General features: G+C 48.3%; 1 protein-coding gene across 3 annotated transcripts in view; it reads left to right on the top strand.

Annotated features, from left to right (window-relative positions):
* LOC140421067 (protein Shroom4-like) overlaps positions 1-22840 on the top strand; it is a 196508-nt gene that overhangs the window by 19926 nt on the left and 153742 nt on the right. For 2 of the 3 annotated variants that reach the window (XM_072505411.1, XM_072505407.1), the window contains exon 2: positions 9390-9541. The exons of the other annotated variant lie outside the window; for it this stretch is intronic. In XM_072505411.1, coding sequence (XP_072361512.1) covers positions 9390-9541 — 152 coding nt within the window. The remainder of the gene's footprint in view (positions 1-9389; positions 9542-22840) is intronic. 3 annotated transcript variants of the gene reach the window in all.

The following is a 22840-nucleotide window of genomic DNA, read 5'->3' as shown; positions in this document are numbered from 1 at the left end:
AAAAGTAGGGAACTTTTACTACAACTGTACATGGCCTTGGTGAGATCACATCAGGGGTACAGTGTGCTATTTTGATCTCCTTATTTTACTAAAGACATAATTGTTTTAGAAGCATTTAAGAGAACGTTCACTGAACTCATTCCTGGGTTGTGGGGCTTATCTAATGAAGAAAGGTTGACTAGGTTGGGCCTATACCCATTGGAGTTTACAAGAATTAGAGGTGAAACATCAAAGCTCCTGATGGGACTTTGATAGGATGGATACACAGAGGATGTTTCCTCTTGAGGGGGAGACTAAAACTAGGTGACACAGTTTAAAATAGGAGTTCTCCCTTTTAAGATGGGAATGAGGAGATATTTTTTCTCCAAAAGTGCAGTTGATGTGTGGAATTATTTTCCTCAGAAAGCAGTGGAGGCTGAGTCTTCGAATTTATTCAAAGCAGAGTTAGATAGATTTTTAAAAAATATATATTTTATTCAAGATTTTTGGCCAAACATAACAATACGTAGTGTTTCTTTTACACAACAATAAAGCAATATAAATAACAGTGGCCAGTTTTAAACAAATAAATAAGTAATATATAAACAAAAACAAAATTAAATGGCAACTGCCTTGTCCAAAATAAATACTCTCCAAAATTACAGTCCAACAATCCAATATACAATTACATATACCAAATACCTATACATATACAATAACATCCCTGAGAGTCCGTCCGATTCCTCACCCCCGCCCCCCTGGGTTGCTGCTGTTGTCTACTTCTTTTCCATTCCCTCTATCTTTCTGTGAGTTAATCGACGAACGGTTGCCACCGCCTGGTGAACCCCTGAGCCGAACCGCTTAACACGAACTTAATCCGTTCTAACTTTATAAACCCTGCCATGTCGTTTATCCAGGTCTCCACACCCGGGGGTTTGGCTTCCTTCCACATTAACAATATCCTGCGCCGGGCTACAAGGGACGCAAAGGCCAAGACGTCAGCCTCTCTCGCCTCCTGCACTCCCGGCTCTTCTGCAACCCCAAATATAGCCAACCCCCAGCTTGGTTCGACCCGGACCCCCACCACCTTCGAAAGCACCTTTGCCACCCCCACCCAGAATCCCAGTAGTGCCGGGCATGACCAGAACATGTGGGTGTGATTCGCTGGGCCTCTCTAGCATCTCGCACACCTATCTTCTACCCCCAAAAATTTACTAAGCCGTGCTCCAGTCATATGCGCCCTGTGTAGCACCTTAAATTGTATCAGGCTTAGCCTGGCACACGAGGACGATGAGTTTACCCTACGTAGGGCATCAGCCCACAGCCCCTCCTCAATCTCCTCCCCCAGTTCTTCTTCCCATTTCCCTTTCAGCTCATCTACCATGATCTCCCCCTCGTCCCTCATCTCCCTGTATATGTCTGCCACCTTACCGTCAGCCACCCATGTCTCTGAGATCACTCTATCCTGCACCTCCTGCGTCGGGAGCTGTGGGAATTCCCTCACCTGTTGCCTCGCAAAAGCCCTCAATTGCATGTACCGAAATGCATTCCCTTGGGGCAACCCATATTTCTCCGTCAGCGCTCCCAGACTCGCAAACGTCCCATCTACAAATAGATCTCTTAGTTGTACTACCCCAGCTCTTTGCCATGCTCCAAATCCCCCATCCATTCTCCCCGGAACGAACCTATGATTTTTTCTTATCGGGGACCGCACCGAAGCTCCCGTCCTTCCCCTATGCCGTCTCCACTGCCCCCAAATTTTCAATGTAGCCACCACCACCAGGCTTGTGGTGTATTTCTTTGGTGAGAACGGCAACGGCACCGTCACCATTGCTTGTAGGCTAGTCCCCCTGCAGGACGCCCTCTCCAATCTCTTCCACGCTGCTCCCTCCCCTTCTCCCATCCACTTACACACTATTGAAACATTGGCGGCCCAGTAGTACTCACTTCGGCTCGGTAGTGCCAGCCCCCCCCTGTCCCTACTACGCTGCAAAAATCCCCGCCTCACTCTCGGGGTCTTCCCAGCCCACACAAAACTCATAATGCTCTTCTCAATTCTTTTGAAAAAAGCCTTCGTGATCACCACCGGGAGGCACTGGAACACAAAAAGGAATCTCGGGAGGACCACCATTTTAACCGCCTGCACCCTACCTGCCAATGACAGGGACACCATGTCCCATCTCTTGAAATCCTCCTCCATCTGTTCCACCAACCGTGTTAAATTAAGCCTATGTAATGTACCCCAATTATTGGCTATCTGGATCCCCAGGTACCAGAAGTCCCTTGTTACCTTGCTCAACGGTAAATCCTCTATCTCTCTGCTCGGTTCCCCCGGATGCACCACAAATAACTCACTTTTCCCCATGTTCAGTTTATACCCTGAAAAATCCCCAAACTCCCCAAGTATCCGCATTATCTCTGGCATCCCCTCCGCCGGGTCCACCACATATAGCAACAAATCATCCGCATACAGAGATACCCTGTGTTCTTTCCCCCCCCCCCCCCCTTAGGTACCCCCCTCCACTTCCTGGAACCCCTCAGTGCTATGGTCAGGGGTTCAATCGCCAGTGCAAACAATAACGGGGACAGAGGACATCCCTGCCTCGTCCCTCTATGGAGCCGGAAATAGTCAGACCCCCGTCCATTCGTGACCACGCTCGCCATCGGGGCCCTATACAGCAACTGTACCCACCTGATATACCCGTCCCCAAAGCCAAATCTCCTCAACACCTCCCACAAATAATCCCACTCCACTCTACCAAATGCTTTCTCGGCATCCATTGCCACCACTATCTCCACTTCCCCCTCTGGTGGGGGCATCATCATTACCCCTAGCAGCCTCCGTATATTTGTGTTCAGCTGTCTCCCCTTCACAAACCCAGTTTGGTCCTCATGAACCACCCCCGGGACACAATCCACTATCCTCATTGCCATTACCTTGGCCAGAATCTTAGCGTCCACATTCAGGAGGGAAATGGGCCTGTAGGACCCGCATTGCAGCGGGTCTTTTTCCTTCTTTAGGAGGAGCGATATCGTTGCCTCTGACATAGTCGGGGGCAGCTGCCCCCTTTCCCTCGCCTCATTAAAGGTTCTCATCAGTAGCGGGGCCAGCAAGTCCAAATATTTCTTATAGAATTCAACTGGGAATCCGTCTGGTCCCGGGCCTTCCCCGCCTGCATGCTCCCAATCCCTTTCACTACTTCCTCCGTCTCAATCTGTGCTCCCAGCCCCACTCTCTCCTGCTCCTCCATCTTTGGAAATTCCAGCTGATCCAGAAAGCACATCATTCTCTCCTTCCCGTCCGGGGGCTGCGCTTCATATAGTCTTTCGTAAAATGCCTTGAACACTCCATTTACACTCTCCACTCCCCGCTCCATCTCTCCCTCCTCATCTCTCACCCCCCCCCCCCCCCCCCCCATCTCCCTCGCTGCTCCCCTTTTCCTCAGTTGGTGGGCCAGCAGCCTACTCGCTTTCTCCCCATATTCGTACTGTACACCCTGTGCCTCCCTCCATTGTGCCTCTGCATTACCCGTAGTCAACAAATCAAATTCTACATGTAGCCTTTGCCTTTCCCTGTACAGTCCCTCCTCCGGTGCCTCCGCATATTGTCTGTCCACCCTCAGAAGTTCTTTCAACAACCGCTCCCTTTCCCTACCCTCCTGCTTTCCTTTATGTGCCCTAATAGATATCAGCTCCCCTCTAACCACTGCCTTCAGCGCCTCCCAGACCACTCCCACCTGTACCTCCCCATTATCATTAAGTTCCAAGTACCTTTCAATACAACCCCTCACCCTTAAACACACCCCCTCATCTGCCAAAAATCCCAAGTCCATTCTCCAGGGTGGATGCTGTTGTTTTTCTTCCCCTATCTCCAGGTCCATCCAGTGTGGAGCATGATCCGAAATGGCTATAGCCGTGTACTCCGTCCCCGTCACCTTTGGGATCAGTGCCCTTCCCAAAACAAAAAAATCTATTCGTGAAAATACTTTATGTACATAGGAGAAAAACGAAAACTCCTTACTCCTAGGTCTACTAAATCTCCAGGGGTCTACTCCTCCCACCTGCTCCATAAAATCCTTAAGCACCCTAGCTGCAGCCGGCCTCCTTCCGGTCCTGAACCTCGATCTGTCCAGCCCTGGGTCCAGCACCGTATTAAAGTCTCCACCCATTACCAACTTCCCCACTTCTAGGTCCGGGATTCGTCCTAACATACGCCTCATAAAATTGGCATCATCCCAGTTCGGGGCACACACGTTCACTAATACCATCGCCTCCCCTTGCAGTTTGCCACTCACCATCACGTATCTGCCCCCACTATCCGCCACTATAGTCTTTGACTAAAACATCACCCGCTTCCCCACTAGTATGGCCACCCCCCTGTTTTTTGCGTCTAGCCCCGAATGAAACACCTGCCCCACCCATCCTTTGCGTAGTCTGACCTGGTCTATCAACTTCAGATGCATCTCCTGAAGCATAACCACATCTGCCTTAAGTTTCTTTAGGTGTGCGAGTACCCGTGCCCTCTTAATCGGCCCGTTCAGCCCTCTCACATTCCACGTGATCAACCGGATTGGGGGGCTCTTTACCCCCCCCCCCTTGACGACTAGCCATTTCCTTTTTCAATCCAGCTCCTCACCCGGTTCCCAAGTAGCTGTATCTCCCCCAGGCAGCGCCCCCCCGCCCCGACCCCCCCCCTCCCATACCAGCTCCCCCTTCTCCCCAGCAGCAGCAACCCAGTTAACCCCCCCGCCCCCCCCCCCCCCCCCCCGCTAGATCCCAAACTAGCGTAATTGCACCCCCCCATGTTGCTCCCAGAAGTCAGCAAACTCTGGCCGACCTCGGCTTCCCCCCGTGACCTCGGCTCACACTGTGTGAGGCCCCCTCCTTCCTGCTTCCCTGTTCCCGCCATGATTAACATAGCGCAGGAACAAAGCCCGCGCTTCCCTTTTGACCCCGCCCCCAATGGCCGGCGCCCTCAGCTCCTCATCCTCCCTCACCCCCTCCCCCACGACATGGGGAAGAGAGAAAAGTTACAGGGTCGCAAGTTTAACAACTTGGGAAGTCATCTCTTCCCCCTTTTCCCCCCTTCATCCCACATATTCACCCCCCCACTTTGTCCCAAACGTTCTTTTTCTGGCCCGCTCACTCCAGCTTCTCCTCGACAATAAATGTCCACGCCTCATCTGCCGTTTCGAAGTAGTGGTGTTTCCCTAGATGTGTGACCCACAGTCTTGCCGGTTGCAGCATTCCCAATTTGACCGTCCTTTTATGCAACACCGCCTTGGCCCGATTAAAGCTCGCCCTCCTTCTCGCCACCTCCGCACTCCAATCTTGATATACGCGGATCACCGCGTTCTCCCACCTACTGCTCCGAGTTTTATTTGCCCATCTGAGGACCATCTCTCTGTCCTTATATCGGAGAAATCTCACCACTATTGCTCGAGGAATTTCTCCAGCCCTCTGTCTTCGCGCCATAACCCGATAGGCTCCCTCCACCTCCAGCGGACCCGTTGGGGCCTCCGATCCCATTAACGAGTGCAGCATTGTGCTCACATATGCCCCGACGTCCGCCCCTTCTGCACCTTCGGGAAGACCAAGAATCCTTAGGTTCTTCCTCCTCGCATTATTCTCCAGCACCTCCAGCCTTTCCACACATCTTTTGTGTTGTGCCTCGTGGATCTCCTTTTTCACCACCAGGCCCTGTATGTCATCCTCATTCTCAGCAGCCTTTGCCTTCATGACCCGAAGCTCCTGTTCCTGGGTCTTTTGCTCCTCCTTTAGCCCCTCAATCGCTTGTAATATCGGGGCCAACAGCTCCTTCTTCGTCTCCTTTTTGAGTTCATCTACGCAACGCTGCAGGAACTCTTGTTGGTCAGGGCCCCATATTAAACTGCCTCCTTCCGACGCCATCTTGCTTTGTGCCTGCCTTCCTGGCCGCTGCTCTAGAGGATCCACCGCAATCCGGCTACTTTCCTCTCTTTTTTTCCATCCGTGTCCAGGGGGATTCCCTTCTGGATTACCGCACAGTGTTATTTGCCGTTAAAATTGCCGTTGGGGCTCCTATTAAGGGCCCAAAAGTCCGTTCCACCGGGAGCTGCCGAAACGTGCGACTTAGCTGGTCATCGCTGCACCCGGAAGCGAGTTAGATAGATTTTTGTTCGGCAAGGGAGTCGAGGAATATGGGGGCCGGCAGGAAAGTAGAGATGAAACAACAGCCAGATCATTCATTTAAAAAAATAAATTTAGAGTACCCAATTATTGTTTTCCAATTAAGGGACAATTTAGCATGGATCATCCACCTAACCTGCACATCTTTGGGTTGTGAGGGTGACACCCACGCAGGCACGGGGAGAAGTGCAAACTCCATATGGGCAGTGACCCGGGGCCGGGATCGAAGCCGGGTCCTCAGCGCTGTAGGCAGCAGTGCTAAACATTGTGCCACCTACCGCCCCAGCCAGATCATCTGTGATCTTACTGAATGGTAAAGCAGGCTTGAAGGGCTGAATGACCAACTCTTGCTCCTATGTTCCTGTGGTAGAGATAATAGGCTTGGAAGGTGCAATCGAAGGATGCTTGGTGAGTTGCTGTAGCGCATCCTGCACATAGTGCACACTACTGCCACTGTGTGCCAGTGATGGAGCGAGTGAATATTTAAGCTGGTGGATGGGGTTCCAATCAAGAGGGTTGCTTTGTCCTGGATGGTGTTAAGTTTCTTAAGTGTTGTTGAAGCTACAGTCATTCATGCAAGTAGAGAGTAATGCATCAGATTGCTCACTTGTGCCTTGCAGACAGGCTTTGGGGAGTCAGGGTATGAGTTATGTAAATCAGAATTCCCAGCCTCTGACCAGCTCTTGTAATCACAATATTTATATGGTTTGTCCAGTTCAGTTTCTGGTTACTGGTAACACCTGAGATGGGATTCAATGATGATAATAGCATTCAGTGTCAAGGTGGAGATGGTTAGATTTCTCAGTGAAGCATAATCGAGTGACATACATCTGTCATCCTTATCTAGCTTGCTGACATGAGTCCAGACTCACAGCAATGTGGTGGATTCTTTTAATTGTCCTTGAAATGGCCGAGAAAGAGCCACAGTTCTATAAACCAGTATAGAAAAGCTGAATAAGAATACAACTGGATCTCAGTTTCCTCCTGAGGATCCCAACACCAGAGGTGCCAGTCCTCAGCTCATTCGATCCACTCTTGTGATATCGAGAAATGATTGAAGACATTGAACACTGCATATGCTATGGGCCCCGATAACATTCCAACAATAATACTGACGATCCTGTCCACCATCTGCAGGGCACAAGTCAGGAGTGTGATGGAATACTCTCAATTTACCTGAATGAGTGTAACTCCAACACCATCAAAAGCTCAGCACAAGGACAAAGCAGTCCACTTGATTGGCAAACTACCCACCACCTCTAACATCCACGACCTGCACTACTAAAGCACAGTGTCATCAATATGTACCATATACTGGATGCACTGCAGCAACTCACCAAGGCTCCCTCAACATCACCTTCCAAACCCATGACCTCTGCCACCTGGAAGGACAAAGGCAGAAGATGCATAGGGAACACCACCTGGGAGTTTCCCTTCAAGCCACTCACCATCTTGACTTGGAACTATATCACCGTTCCTTCAATGTCATTGGGTCAAAATGTTGGAAGCCCCTCCCTATAGCACTGTGGGTATACCTGCATACATGGAGTGCAGTGGTTCAAGAAGGCAGCTCATCACCACCTGAAGGGCAATTAGCGATGGGTAATAAAAATGTTGACCTTGGCAGCAACGCCCATGCCCTGTGAAAGTTTCAGAAAAGGACAGCCAAAGAGGTTTCCATCACAGAAAAACATCATACATGTTTATGCCAACTCTGTACTGAACAACCATAAACTAATTCCAGGGCACCACTGGTTCCCATAACCCTGTACTTTCCCATACTTCAAATATTAACCATTTGTTCCATACAGGTTGCAATGGACACTGATTCAGTCACTCATGTTGCAAAGCATTTAGCCCTTTAGTAATTCTCTGCAGAAATACAATTATATTTACCTCCTTATTCACTCATAGAGAAAATTATAAATCCACATGCCCCAATCACCAACTCCTCAGAGCTGTTATCTAAACAAAATGGCAGTTTTCATGGACATTTATCAGAATCAATCTTCTCCTTAAATAAGCCATGAACAAAATTAGTGTGCTGTAGGTTTAATAGTCCCACTTTTTAATTAATATTTTTTGCGCTAGTGGCTTCACAGGCTACTCACCAGTTGTCTCTTTCCCCCTTTCCTTTATTTATTGTTTGTGTTTTTGTTTTGGTGAATGTTTGTGCTCCAGATATCAAGATATATAGGGGAGGGCACTGCTAGGTTTAACCTGAATGATATTTATTAACCAAGGGTGGGGTTGATACTGCTTTATGTGATCCAGTCAGATCTGGTGATAAATCGCTCAACCAGTTGTCCACTATATTTCATTCAGGGCTGCATCGTTTTGACTTGAGGGTGCAACAATGAGGGTTGGGGGAAGGCTGCAGAAATGTTGCAGCAGATGGAGTTGGTATTTTGAAAGTGCAGTATCTGTAATTGGTATAGTGAGATCATGTAAGACAGTAAGTTCAAAGAGTTGGCTGTGAATATGGGTTGGGGAGTTTACGTGGAGAAAGAGATTTGGGGAGTATAAGAGAGCAGTTAACTCAGGAGAGAGAACATAAAGAATTGTGATGGAGGTTGAAATCACTGAGGATGAGAAATCGTTCAGAGCATAGGTGGAGGGTGAAGAGCACCAGGGACATCTGAAAAATGCTATTGTACTTGGGATGGCAATAGAGAATGAAGATTTTAAATGAGGTGAGAAGGATGGGACAAGTTGGGAAGCCCAGAGAAGGAGAAAATACCAGACGAGTAAGGGGTTTTGGTAAGGAGTGATTTAATGATGAGCACCATACGACACCTGGGCTACTTGAAAGAAAAAGGGTCTTTTCTTCAAGGCCTCTGGAGATCTCAGGCGAGATACCAGATTGGGCTTACCTCAGCCTTTCAAACGGGGGTTAAGTTTTCACGGGTGACCTACAGCGAGAGACTGCTTGGAGCCCTTTAATTAGAAACTGAGTTAACGTTTTGTCCAATTGACTCGTCTGCAGAGTAGCATAACAACGGTTGGATTGCCTGGTTAGTAGAGAATTAAATTGAACCTGTGACTTTCCTTGATGGTATTGGTCAGTACCAGGCACTATGCTTAATCTGTAAACCACTTTGAAAGATATTTTTTATTTCAAAATGTTAATTGAAGTCTTATTAACCAATGCTAACAATTACTATGATGCAACTGCAATTTTTATAATTCAGTTGCTGTTGAAAGTTAGAGGGCTCATTTGCACTTTTGAAATATGCTTTCAGATTGAGGATGGAGGCAAAGCTGCTTTGTCGAAGAAACTGCAGCTTGGTGATGAAATTGTAAACATCAATGGCTCCCCACTATATGGCTCAAGACAGGAGGCACTCATCCTCATTAAAGGATCATACAAGGCATTGAAGATGGTGGTAAAACGGTTAGAAATCAACCCAATAATAATTAGAAGACCATAACAAATTGTATTACATTTCAGTGAAATCTTCAGATTTGAGTTTACAGAGCTATATTTTCTCAGAACGAACAGAAATACGTATGTACTCACTGGGTATAATTCTTTTTCTGAAGTTCGGTCTCACTGATATGAATGGGACCAATAATTTTGGGTGCCACCAGCTCTTCTCCAGACACTCTTAAACCCCCACCCCCAAATCATGTGAAACCGCCAACAGAGCTGTGGTTTCTCAAGGCAGTCTGCTTGTGCTATTGAACAACAAGTAAACTAACTTGGCAAAGTAAACGGGTGGATGAGAATCGCAATGCAAGATTGGAAAGGTAAACCAAGGTGCTCAAAGAATCGGGGGAGACCGATAACATCAGAGTAAAAAAAGGCTAAGACATAAGGTAGCATCAGAGTAAGGGGGCTGCAATAAGTTCCAAGTTAAGTTTACAGTGCATGTGTGTGAACGGATGCATAAAACGTATTAATCAGGTTGGTGAGCAGTATAGTAATAGTGTAAAGGTCAGTGAGGGGTGATGTGGCGATGCGGGAGAAGATATTTTATGAAGTGTGTTCAAGAAAATATTCTAGATAGGTATGTTTCCAGCCCAACGTGCTGGAAAAGAGGCAGTATTGGATCTGATTCTGGGGAATTAGATGGCACAAGTGAACCAAATGTTACAAGGGGACCTTGTAAGGGGTAGTGATCCATAGTTTAGGTTAGCTATGGAAGAGGACAAGGAGCAATCCAGAATAATGAATTAGGGGTGAGAACAAATCTGGGAGAGGTCAACTGGAGTCAAACATTGGCAGACAAAATTGGCAGCACGGTAGCACAGTGAGTAGCATTGTCGCTTCACAGCGCCAGGGTCCCAGGTTCGATACCCCGCTGGGTCACTGTCTGTGTGGAGTCTGCGCGATCTCCCCGTGTCTGCGTGGGTTTCCTCCGGGTGCTCTGGTTTCCTCCCACAGTCCAAAGACATGCAGGTTAGGCGGTTTGGCCATCCTAAATTGCCCTTAGTGTCCAAAAAAGGTTAGGAGGGGTTATTGGGTTACAGGGATAGGGTGGAAGTGAGGGCTTAAGTGGGTCGGTGCTGACTCGATGGGCCGAATGGCCTCCTTCTGCACTGGATGTTCTATGTAAAACTAGATGGGAAATGGTTTGGGTACAATTGAGATATGTTCCCATGAATGGGAAAGGGATGCCAAACGTATCAAGAACTACCTGTCAGATGAAAGAGAGAGTAAGAGGAAGACACAAAAGCAATCATATGACAGATGTCAGGTTATAGAATCATAGAATTTACAGTGCAGAAGGAGACCATTCGGCCCATTGAGTCTGCACCAGCCCTTAACTCCACCTTATCCGCAGTAATCCAGTAACCCAACTAACCTTTTTATTTGGACACTAAGGGCAATTTAACATGGCCAATCGACCTAGCCTTCACATCTTTGGACAGTGGGAGGAAACCCACGCAGACACGGAGAACGTGCAGACTCCGCACAGACAGTGACCCAAGCCGCAAATGAAACCTAGGACCCTGGAGCTGTGAAGTAACCATGCTAACCACTCTGCTACCGTGCCACCCAAATGATATAAGAGACAATCGGGTTGAATACCGGGAGTTTAGAGGGGAGTGAAAAAAGTAACGAGAAGCAAAGAGAGAGTTTTTGTAGAGACTTGCCATTGACATAAAAGAGATCCAGCAATCTGCGAGAGGCATATAAATAGTAAAAGGAAGGGTGCGGTCGATTAGGGATCAACAAGAAGATTGATGAATGGAGGGAGTGGGAATGGCTGAGGTACTAAATGAGTACTTTGCTTCTGTCTTTTGCAAGGGAGGTGTGTTGCCCAAGTCATCATGAAAGAGGAGGATAGTTAAGACACGTGATGGGCTAACAATTGATAAAAAGACTGGCTATACTTATTGTTGTTAAGTCTCCAGGACCGGATGAGATATAGCCAAGGGTGTTAAGCAAAGTAAGGGTGGAAATTGCAGAAGCACTGGAAACAATCTTCTTATCTTTATGCAATGGTGATACCGGAGGACTGGAGAACTGCAAATATTAGACCCTTGTTCAAAAAAAGCATGCAAGGATAAGCCCAGCAGCTACAGGCTAGTCAGATTCACCTCCATGATTAGCAAAGTTTTAGAAACTATAAACCAGGAGAAAATTAACAATCCCTTGGACAAATGTGGACTGATTAAGGAAAGCCTGTACCGATTTGTTAAGGACAAATTGTGATTATGCTTTTTGATTAGGCACCAGAGAAGGTTGATGATGGTCATGTACTTCCAGAAAATATTTGATAAAGCGCCACATAACTGGATTGTCAACAAAGTCAATACACGTGGAATAAAAAAGTCAGTGGTAGTGTGGATATGAAGTTGGTTGAGTGAGACGCTATGATCCTAGGCCAGGCTCCCAGTTTGTTGGTAGGATCCAGTTAGGGACCAATAACATTTTGTTTAAAGTAGATAAAGTTTGAAATTCAAGACACTTGCTAACAAAATAAAGCCATTGGCATCCACTCGTTATGAACAAAAGTAAACTTTCCAGGGTCAGAAAGAGAAAATAATTTACATTATCTACCTTGTACTCTAAACATTCAGGGCAAATATGAGGTACATATGAATTAACGGACAGCTGTGGACGAACACACTACAGTGCACAATAAATGACAGATGAGACCAAGACGGAATCCATGGATTTCTCGCCAACCCACCAAGACGACAATAAGACTGATAATCAACCAATCTCACTGAAATGAAACTCTGTTTCTCTCACAAGTAATCACGATCTTCACATTCAAAGATTTTGCCTTTGAATTCTTTCCAAATTGGAGAACTTTAACGATGGTTCACCTCTCAGGGTTTCAGTCTTGTCTTCCGAGGATCTATTTTTTTGGATTTCTGAGTACGTTCTCAAGCATAAACTCGTAAGCACAATTTCAGCTCTTCAGCCGCACTGAGCAGAAAACTGCTGCACTGAAGGGGTACCTTTGCCCCAACCACCCGCAGCATAGTGTCACCCAGCTTTGGCTGCCTTCTTGCATCTTCAGGACTTCTCTTGAGTGTTCAGTTACGAGACTGAGACAGCATCAACAACCGTCCAGTTCACACTCCTCTCCTGAAATACTATTCCCCTGGATTCCTGATTATATACCCAATTACAGGCACAACTTCAGATCTTTGGCTGACCCGAACAAACAGTACTTCGCCAATGTGCTATCTTTTCCCCAGCAGCCCTCTTCAATGACCAGGGCTTTTCCTGAATCTACTTTACCTCTTCTCTGCTTATCTCTTTTTGCTTAATTACATGGAACTTCTTTTTGAGACCCCTTCCTGTCTCCTGTCTTGTTTTGTGCCTGGGACACTGGCCGGTTATTGCACTGTGCACCTGCTCACCTGATCAAGGTTTTCCCTGCCCTTTTTTTCATGAGCACATTTGTTGGGCCAGTCCTGGGCACGTAGAATGTTAAGATGCCCACTCCCAGCCTGCACGTGCTTGGGAGGTCTGAGGTTGTTGGGACTTCCTCTAAGCTCAAGATTAAGCTGAAATCAGTTTAATAATAGACAACAAATGGCTGTTTTTTGAATTGGAGGATGGTATCTAGAACCACTTGTTTTCTTGATCTATATTAATGACCTATCCTTATGTGTTGAGGATCTCTAACCAGCTTTCACCATGAAGCAGTACAGTAATTGCCTGTTAATTAATGTTTAATTTGCTTTAGCTCTGATTCATGTTAAAGTAAAAGTTACAAAGTGAAATCTTATCGACAATTTCTTCATTTGGGGGTCATTTGGTGAACCCATCATTTTCGTTTGCTGTTTTCCCGGGGATCATAACCGGGCACAGTTCAAACCTTTCTAATGAAAGAAATCCTGGAAGTATTGTGAACTGAACGGAGGATAGTGATCGACCTCAAGAGGACATAGGCAAGTTTGTGGAGTGGGTGGACACATGGCAGATGAAATTTGAAGGAGAAGTGTGAAGTGGTGCATTTTCAAAAGAATTGAGAGAATTAATACAAAATAAAGGGTCCAATTCTAAATGAGGAGCAGAGCAATCTGAGTGTATATGTGTAAAAATCATTGAAGGTGACAGGTCAGATCGAGAAAGTTGTTAAAAGGCCGAGGAGATCCTAGACTTAACAAAGAAAAGCAAGTGGCTGGAAGTTTGCGGAGTTGGGCCAAATATTGCGGCATTAAAAACTGGAGGTGGGACCAATTCCACATTTCCCATTTCCAGCAAATTTGCTAGCATAGGATAAGGTTGAGTGTCGTCAGCCTTGCTGGCTCCATTGCTGGGATGGGCAGTTCAAACAACCACAAATTTTGATTGATCCAGGCCTATTGTGCTCGGAGATGTGATTCACACATCTCGGCGGAGTCATGAACCAAAATAAAATAACCAGCTGCTCCTGGAATTCTTTGAATGACAGGCACCAACATAAACTGAGTAAACAGCTGATCCATCAATTCTTTCAGTTTCAATGGACTCCATTGATTAGATGTGGCTGTAATGATTTATTTTTATAGCTGAGCTCAATATAAATGCTTGGCTGAGCTTAAAGTGCTGTGAAGCACTTGCATATGCAGGGGATTGCATGCAGTTTGATTGACAGTTTTAAGATCCTGTTAAAGGATGATCTGCCTTTGTGGTTCTGAATAAATATTCAATTTTATAACTCATTGACCACTTTATCAAAGGGTCTGCAGTTTTTATGTTCTGTGTCGTATGAATGGTTTTGACAGCTCTATTAGATTATTTTAGATTTCATTTTTCATGTCCATTTCAAGGACTTCCCATTGCTATTATTCACTTTTGATGTGGTTCCTGGGTGGGGAGAATGGAAGTGGCATAGATGATGAGGGGTCACAGAAGGGCATGGATGGGTCACAGAAGGGGGGTATGTAGGGAATCTGGCAGCATGAGGGCCTGATAGTCATGATTATAACTGTCCCAGTGAAGGGAAATCACAGAATACTACAGTGCAGAAAAGGCCCTTCGGCCCATTGAGTCTGCATCTCGTATGCAAGGCCCTGAACTGCCCACCTAATCCCACTTGCCAGCACCTGGCCAACAGCCTTGAATGTTATGGCATGCCAAGTGCTCATCCAGAAACTTTTTAACAGATGTGAGACATCCCGCCTCTACTACCCTCCCAGGTAGTGCATTCCAGACCGTCACCACCTTCTAGGTAAAATTGTTTTTTCTCACATCCCCCCCCCCCCCATACTTCCCACCCCTCACTTTGAAATTGTGTCCCCTCGTAACTGACCCTTCAACTAAGGGGAACAGCTGCTTCCTATCCGCCCTGTCCATGCCCCTCATAATCTTGTACACCTCAATCAGGTCACCCCTCAGTCTTCTCTGCTTCAGAGAAACCAACCAAAGTCTATCCAAACTCTCTTTGTAACTTAAATGTTCCATCCCAGGCAACATTCTGGTGAATTTTCTCTGCACCCCCTCCTGTGCAATTACACCCTTCCTATAATGTGGCGACCAGAATTGCACACCGTACTCCAGCTGTGGCCTCAAGTTCCATACAGCTCCGTCATGACCTCCCTGTTTTTGTAATCTATGCCCCGATTGATAAAAGCGAGTTTCCCATATGCCTTTTGCACCACCCTATTAACCTGTCCTTCTGCCTTCAGAGGTGAATCTTCTAATCTATTGGATGAATTATGAGGGTGGGGGCCTCCTTAATGGGATGAGTTTGTGAATTTTCTCTACTCCTACTTCTGTCGTCTTCACGAAAACTGTTCCTTAGAGTACAAAAGCTCGCTAATTGTGGTAAACCTTCACAAAGCATGGACCTCAACTGGATTATTGCATTGAATTCTGGGCAGCATACTCTAGGAAAGATGTGAAGGGTGTTGAGCTTGGTGCAGAAAACATTGGTGAGAATGTTCCCAGGGATGAGGCTCTTCAGTTATCTTGATAAAGCTGGGGCATTTATCCGAAGGGAAGAAAAGGTTGAGAGCAGATTTGATAGAGGAGATCAAAATCATGAGCGGTTTAGACAGAGGAGATAGGGAGAAAAATGTTCCCATGGTAAAAGGCCCGAGAACCACAGGATGCAGATTTAAGATGGATGGCAGTAAAATCAACAGCGATATGGGGGAATAGAAATTTCACATAGTGAGTGGTTGGGATCTAGAACACTACCTGAGAGTGTGGTGGAAGCTGATTCCATTGTGGTTATGGGGAAAGGAAAGTGGAACTAGCTAAATCGCACTTGCAGAGAACTAAGATAGACATGGAAGAGTCCAATGGTTTCCTTCTGTCCCTTAACTGTATTGTGATTCAATTATATTGGCTAAAGGCAAATCCTCTGGTTGTGCCAGTGTGCCATTTTTTATGGTATATTTGTTTAAGGGACGTTCGCATAACTGGCAATTATTTCTCATCCCTAACTGCCCTCGAGAGCAGGTGGTGTGCTTAAATCGCTGTACTCCTTGTGTGATAGGAACTGTTTAGAAGTGTATTCCAGGATTGGAAGGTGCCATTGAAGGAGCTTTGGTAAGTTGCTGAAGTGTGCTGCATACATTTCATGGACATTAAGTCAAGCAAACACATTTCATTTTGATTATCTTAACCTCGTTTCTGAATCTCCTTGCTCTTCAGAAATTTGTCAGATCTCTAAAGGTCAGGAAGCCTCACTGTATTCAGTTCAGCTCATTTTCCAGATGAGGTAAGAGGCTAGGCTCTGAATGTGATGGATGTGCGTTGGTGGTGAAGGTGGCAGATGGGGTCCCAATCAAGTGGGGCTACTTTGCCCTGCATGAGGTTGAGCTTCTGAGTGTTGTGGGAACAACACTTGTCTGGCAAGTGGACAGTGTTGCAGCACGCTTCTGACTTATGCTTTACGATGGAGCACAGGCTTTAGGGAGTCAGGTGAGTTACATTTCACAGAAGTCCCAGCCTCTGACCTGCACTTGGAGCCACAGTATTTGTATGACTGATCCATTTCAGTTTCTGGTCAATGGTAACCTCTAGCATGTTGATAGTGATGTTTATATCTTCTATTACGCCAAGGTTATGATGTTACCTGGCACAAGAAATGAAAATGAGTGCCAACTATACCAAAGGAAAGCAGATCGCCTTTGTGAATTGTGATGAGCAAATAGGTATAGGCATTTTGGAAACGCTGGGATTGGAGGTAGTGTATTGAGATTGATAGAAAACTGAGAGATGGACAGGAAACAAAGTAGGGAAAAAAGGGTCTTTTTCCGAATGGCAGGTGGAGTACCACAGGAATCAGCTATTCACAATTCATGATTTAGGTGAGGGAACTAATTATAGTCTCTCCAAGTTTCCAGATGACATGAAGCTGGGTAGGAGGGTGAGCTGCGATGAAGATGCAGAAATGCTTCAGTGTGATTTGGACAAGTTGAGTGAGTGGGCAAATGCATGGCAGATGCTGTATAATGTGGCCAAATGTTAGATTATCCGTGGTAACAAAACAGGAATTCAGATTATTATCTGAATGGCTATAGATTGAGAGAGGGGAATGTGCAACGAGACCTGGGTGTCCTTGTACACCAGTTGCTGAAAGTAAGCGTGCAGGTGCAGCAGTTGGTTAAGAAGCTAAATGGTAGACTTACCATGTGGCTATGAAGGAGTAGGTCGCACATTTGGTGGCTCCCGCTCGGGTCGGACCTTTGGACCTTTTTCCCCCGATTTGTTTTATCGGACTTGATTTGGTAAATTGATGGTGGAGGCAATTGTGGAGTGGATTCCTACATCAGTGCATGGAGAGGTGGACTAGAGTGCTCGCAAAGGAAGAAATAGACTAACAGAGAAGGCTTGGGTTGAAGCTGCAGCGGGAGAAAGCATGGCGGACGACCGGAGTTTTGGCTCGACGACCCAGAGAACTTGAGAATCGTAGGTCTCCTGGAGGGGTCTGAAGGAGTGGACCCTGGGGCATATATAGCGGGCACGTTCGAGAAGTTACTGGAGGATGGGACGTTCTCGCGAACCTTGGAGGTGGACAGGGCTCACAGAGTCCTTGCGAGGAAGCTGCGAGTGCCCCCCCCCCCCACCCGAGGGCAATGGCGGTGAGATTCCACAAGTACTTGGACAAGGAGGGTATTTTACGGTGGGCCAGGCAGATACGGAGTTGTAAATGGGAGAACAGTATCCTGTGGATCTATCGGGATCTGAGTGCTGTCATGTGAGAGTACCTTTAAGAAATGGGTGCTTCAGAAATGTACCTTTTAAGAAATGGGTGTTTATCAGTGATGTCAGAGTGTGGGTGGAGCTGGGCTGTCTCAGCTTTGTACTTTCGTTTTAGGCTGTTTACTGCAGGGTGTGTTTTAGTTTTGTTTTCAGTGTTGGAGCTGAAGCCAGACCAGGCAGGTGTACTGCTATTCTCTCTGCCATCAAAAGACTATCTCTTGATCATTTGGTGAATTCAGAATTATAAATGTTTTCAGTAGTGAATGTAAACCTGATGGCCTTCTGTTAAAAGGTGTTTCTTCTATCTTCTGGATGTTGTTTGGGAAGTTACTTAATGTTGTATTCTTTGGGGGTTGTATTTGAATTCATGGTTGCTAAGATATTCACTATGTTTCAAAAAGGTTAACTTGAGTTCATAGAATAAACATTGTTTTGCTTTAAAATTTACTTTTCCATTCCTACTGCACCACACCTGTAGAGTGGGCCATGTGCTCCCCATTCCACAATCTATTAAAAGTTGTTGGTCAGGTGAACTCCATGATACACTTTGGGGTTCTCTAAACCCTGGCCCATAACAGTGCGGATGTAGCCAGGAGAAGAGCGGGGTTCAGATAAAGTTGTCCATTTTTAAGAAAGAGGTTAAGTTTAGACTGCTGTATCCGGCCCTTTTTTGGGTCACGTATGAGGAGCAACATTTTTATTTTGAGCCGCCTGAGGAAGCGATGGACTTCGCTGGAAGGAAAGGACTGGTGGCGGACTGAGGTCTTTAAACTTTGCTGCTGGGGGGGGGTTGGAGTGGGGGGGGTTGGAGTGGGGGGGGTTGGAGTGGGGGGGGGGTTGGAGTGGGGGGGGGGTTGGAGTGGGGGGGGGGTTGGAGTGGGGGGGGGGTTGGAGTGGGGGGGGGGTTGGAGTGGGGGGGGGGTTGGAGTGGGGGGGGGGTTGGAGTGGGGGGGGGGTTGGAGTGGGGGGGGGTTGGAGTGGGGGGGGGGTTGGAGTGGGGGGGGGGTTGGAGTGGGGGGGGGGTTGGAGTGGGGGGGGGTTGGAGTGGGGGGGGGTTGGAGTGGGGGGGGGTTGGAGTGGGGGGGGGTTGGAGTGGGGGGGGTTGGAGTGGGGGGGGTTGGAGTGGGGGGGGTTGGAGTGGGGGGGGTTGGAGTGGGGGGGGTTGGAGTGGGGGGGGTTGGAGTGGGGGGGTTGGAGTGGGGGGTGGGCCTGACGCCATGGGCGGGGGTCACCAAGCTAGCTGGGTGGGCTAGCATAGTGGGGGGTGAGCAGATGTTATACTTGTTGAAGGGGTTGGTTTACATAGTGCTGTTACTGGGAGGGGAGGGGGGGAATGTTCTGCTGACGGGGGAGGGCTGTTACTGGGAGGGGGGGGAAATGTTCTGCTGACGGGGAGGGATGTTTGGTGTGGGACAGAAAGGAGGTTGGGGGTAGAGGCTGCTTGGGGGCGGGCCGGCGGATGCGTGGGCCGCGGGCTGGAGACTGGCCCAAGAAAGGTGATGGCTGATTGGAAGGGGGGGCGTGATGAGCCCCCCCCCCCAACTAGGCTGATCACATGGCATGTGAGAGGGCTAAATGGGCCAGTTAAGAGGGCAGGCGTGTTCGTGGATTTGAGGGGACTGAAGGCGGACGTGGTAATGTTACAGGCGACGCACCTTAGAGTAACTGATCAGATTAGATTAAGGAAGGGATGGGACGGACAGGTTTTTCACTCGGGACTGGACTTGAAGACTAGAGGGGTTGCGATCCTGATTAATAAGCGAGTGGTATTTGAGGTGGGAAGAATAGTTGCGGATTTGGGAGGCCGGTACATTATGGTCAGTGGGAACCTGGAGGGGTTGCCGGTGGTACTAGTGAATGTATACGTGCCAAATTGGGATGATGTGGAGTTTATAAAGAGGATGTTGGGGAAGATACCGGACCTGGATTCGCATAAGTTGGTCATGGGAGGATACTTTAACACCGTTATCGACCCTGGGTTAGACCGGTCAAGCTCAAGGACGGACAGGGTGCCAGCAATGGCGAAGGAGCTAAAAGGTTCGGGGGGGGGGGGGGGACCCATGGAGATTTGGGCAGCCGAGAGTGAAGGAATTCTCTTTCTACTCACACGTGCATAAAGTGCATTCCCGGATTGATTTTTTAAATTTTGAACAGGGTTCTACTGACGGGGGTAGTGGACAAGGGGTATTCAGCGATCACAATCTCAGATCATGCCCCGCACTGGGTTGACCTACAGGTTAGCAGGGAGAGTAGCCAGCGCCCGCAGTGGAGGCTGGACGTGGGACTTTTAGCTGATGTAGAGGTGTGCGGGTGGCTGAGGAAATGCATTCAGAACTACCTGGATGTCAACGACACAGGTGAAGTTTCGGCGGCGGTGGTCTGGGAGGCATAGAAGGTAGTGGGTTAGAAGGGAGCTGAACTCGATACAGGCCCACAGAGAGAAAGCAGACAGAGCAGAGATGGACCGACTGATAAAGGAGATTTTGCAGGTCGACAGGAAGTATGCGAAGACCCCAGAGGCAGGGCTTCTAAGGGAGTGACGGAGGCTACAGGCGGAGTTTGGCTTGTTAACCACAGGGAGGGTGGTGGAGCAGGTGAGGAAGGCGAGGGGGGGGGGGGGGGGGGGGGGGGGTAAGATCTGTGAACATGGGGAGAAGGCCAGCAGAATGCTTGCGCAGCAGCTTAGTAAGTGGGAGGCAGCCAGGGAGATTGGGGAAAGTAAAAGACAGGGACGGGAACCTGGTCGGAGATTCAGCAGGGGTTAATAAGGCGTTCAAGGAGTTTTACAATAGGTTTTATGAGTCGGAACCCCCAGCTGGGCCGGAGGGGATGAGGCACTTTTTATGAGGGCTGAATTTCCCGAAGGTAGACGGGGGGTTTGTAGAAGGGCTGGGGTCCCCGATCCGGTTGGAGGAAATAGCAGAGGGATCGATGGCTATGCTGTCGGATAAAACCCCGAGGCCGGACGGGTACCCAGTGGAGTTCTATAAAAAGTTTGCTGGGATATTGGGGCCGCTGTTGATGACGGCATTCAATGAGGCAAGGGAGCGTGGGGTGCTTCCCCCGACTATGTCTCAGGCCACGATCTCAATGATCCTGAATCGGGACAAGGACCCAGAGCTATGCGGGTCCTACAGGCCGATATCCCTATTGAATGTGGATGCCAAACTGCTGGCTAAAATCTTGTCCTCTAGCATTGAAGACTGTGTTCCGGACGTGATTGGGGAGGACCAAACGAGATTTGTTAAGGGTAGGTAGTTGGCGGCCAATGTAAGAAGGTTGTTAAATCTGATTATGATGCCCCCTGAAGGTAGGGATGTGGAGGTAGTGATCGCAATGGACGCAGAGAAGGCTTTTGATCGGGTGGAATGGGAATATCTGTGGGAGGTATGGGGCGATTCGGATTTGGGCGGGGCTTTACTGACTGGGTCAGGTTGTTGTATCAGGCTCCTGTCGCGAGCGTACGGACGAACAGGTCAACATCGGACTATTTCAGGCTGCATCGGGGGATGAGACTGGGATGGCCCCTCTCCCCACTCTCGTTCACGTTAGCCATAGAGCCGCTGGCAATTGCGCTGAGAGCCTCAAGTGGCTCGTCCGGGGGGGAGGAGTGGACAGAGAGTCTCGCTTTACGCAGGTGACGCTCCTGTATCTTCCGGACCCACAAGATGGGATGGAAGAAATTGAGGATTTTGGGGGAATTTGGCCGGTTTTCAGGGTATAAACTAAATATGGGGAAAAGTGAGATGTTTGCGGTCCAGGCGAGGGGACAGGAGAGGTGATTGGGGGAGCTGCCGTTTAGGGTGGTAGGAGGAAGCTTTCAATACCTAGGCATCCAGATGGTACGGGAATGGGAACGGCCACACAAATTAAATTTGGCCCAATTAGTAGACCAAATGAAGGAGGATTTTCGGAGGTGGGACACGCGTCCATTGTCACTAGCTGGGAGGGTGCAGACAGTGAAAATGACGGTTCTCCCGAGATTCCTGTTTGTGTTTCAGTGTCTCCCCATCTTTATTCCACGGTCCTTCTTTAAACGGGCCAATAAGGTGATCACTGGCTTTGTATGGGTGTGTAAGACCCCACGAGTAGAAAAGGGGATGCTTGAGCGGAGCCGGGAGGGAGGGTGGGCTAGTGCTGCCAAACTTTAGTAATTATTATTGGGCGGCGAATATAGCCATGATCATGACGTTGGTGGTGGGGAGGGGGAGGTTCGGTTTGGGAGCGGTGGAGGTGGCATCATGCAAGAGCACCAGTTTTGGGGGTGTTGGTAACGGCGCCTCTGCCGTTCCCGCCGGCATGGTACTCTACCAGCCCTGTGGTGGTGGCGGCCCTGAGAGTCTGGGGACAATGGAGGAGGCATGTGGGAGCGGAAGGAGCTTCGGCGTGGTCTCCAATCTGTAATAATCACCGGTTTGCTCCGGGAAGGCTGGATGGAGGGTTCCGGAGATGGCAGAGAGCACGGATTGAGAGGATGGTGGATATGTTTATGGAGAGGAGCTTTTCTAGCCTGAGGGAGCTGGAGGAGAAACTTGGATTGGCATGGGGAAATGAGTTTCGGTACCTGCAGATGAGGGACATCCTACGCAGGTAGGTCTCAACCTTAATGCTCCTACCACCAAGGGGGATACAGGGTAGGGTAGTTTCTAGAGTGTGGGTGGGAGAAGGGAGGATTTCTGACATTTACAAGGAACTCATGGGGTCAGAGGAGACGCAGACCGAGGAGTTGAAACGCAAGTGGGAGGAGGAGCTGGGAGGAGAGGTAGAGGATAGTATCTGGGTGGACACGTTGAGTAGAGTCAGGCTCAGCCCGATACAATTTAGGGTCATTCACCGGGCCCACACCGCAGTGGCCCGGATGAGCAGGTTCTTTGGGGTAGAAGGTGTGCAGGAGGGCCAGCGAACCATGTCCATATGTTCTGGGCATGCCCGAAGCTTAGGGGATTCTGGCATGGATTTGTGGATGTCATGCCCAAAGTGTTGAAGATAAGGGTGGCACCAAGTCCAGAGGTGGTGATTTTCGGAGTGTCGGAAGACCCCGGAATCCAGGAGGAGAAAGAGACAGATGTTCTAGCCTTTGCTTCC

Source organism: Scyliorhinus torazame, chromosome 5 (assembly GCF_047496885.1).
Source record: "Scyliorhinus torazame isolate Kashiwa2021f chromosome 5, sScyTor2.1, whole genome shotgun sequence".
NCBI lineage: Eukaryota > Metazoa > Chordata > Chondrichthyes > Carcharhiniformes > Scyliorhinidae > Scyliorhinus > Scyliorhinus torazame.
The sequence above is the reverse complement of the archived record's forward strand: the minus strand, read 5'-3'. Positions and strand labels throughout refer to the sequence as shown.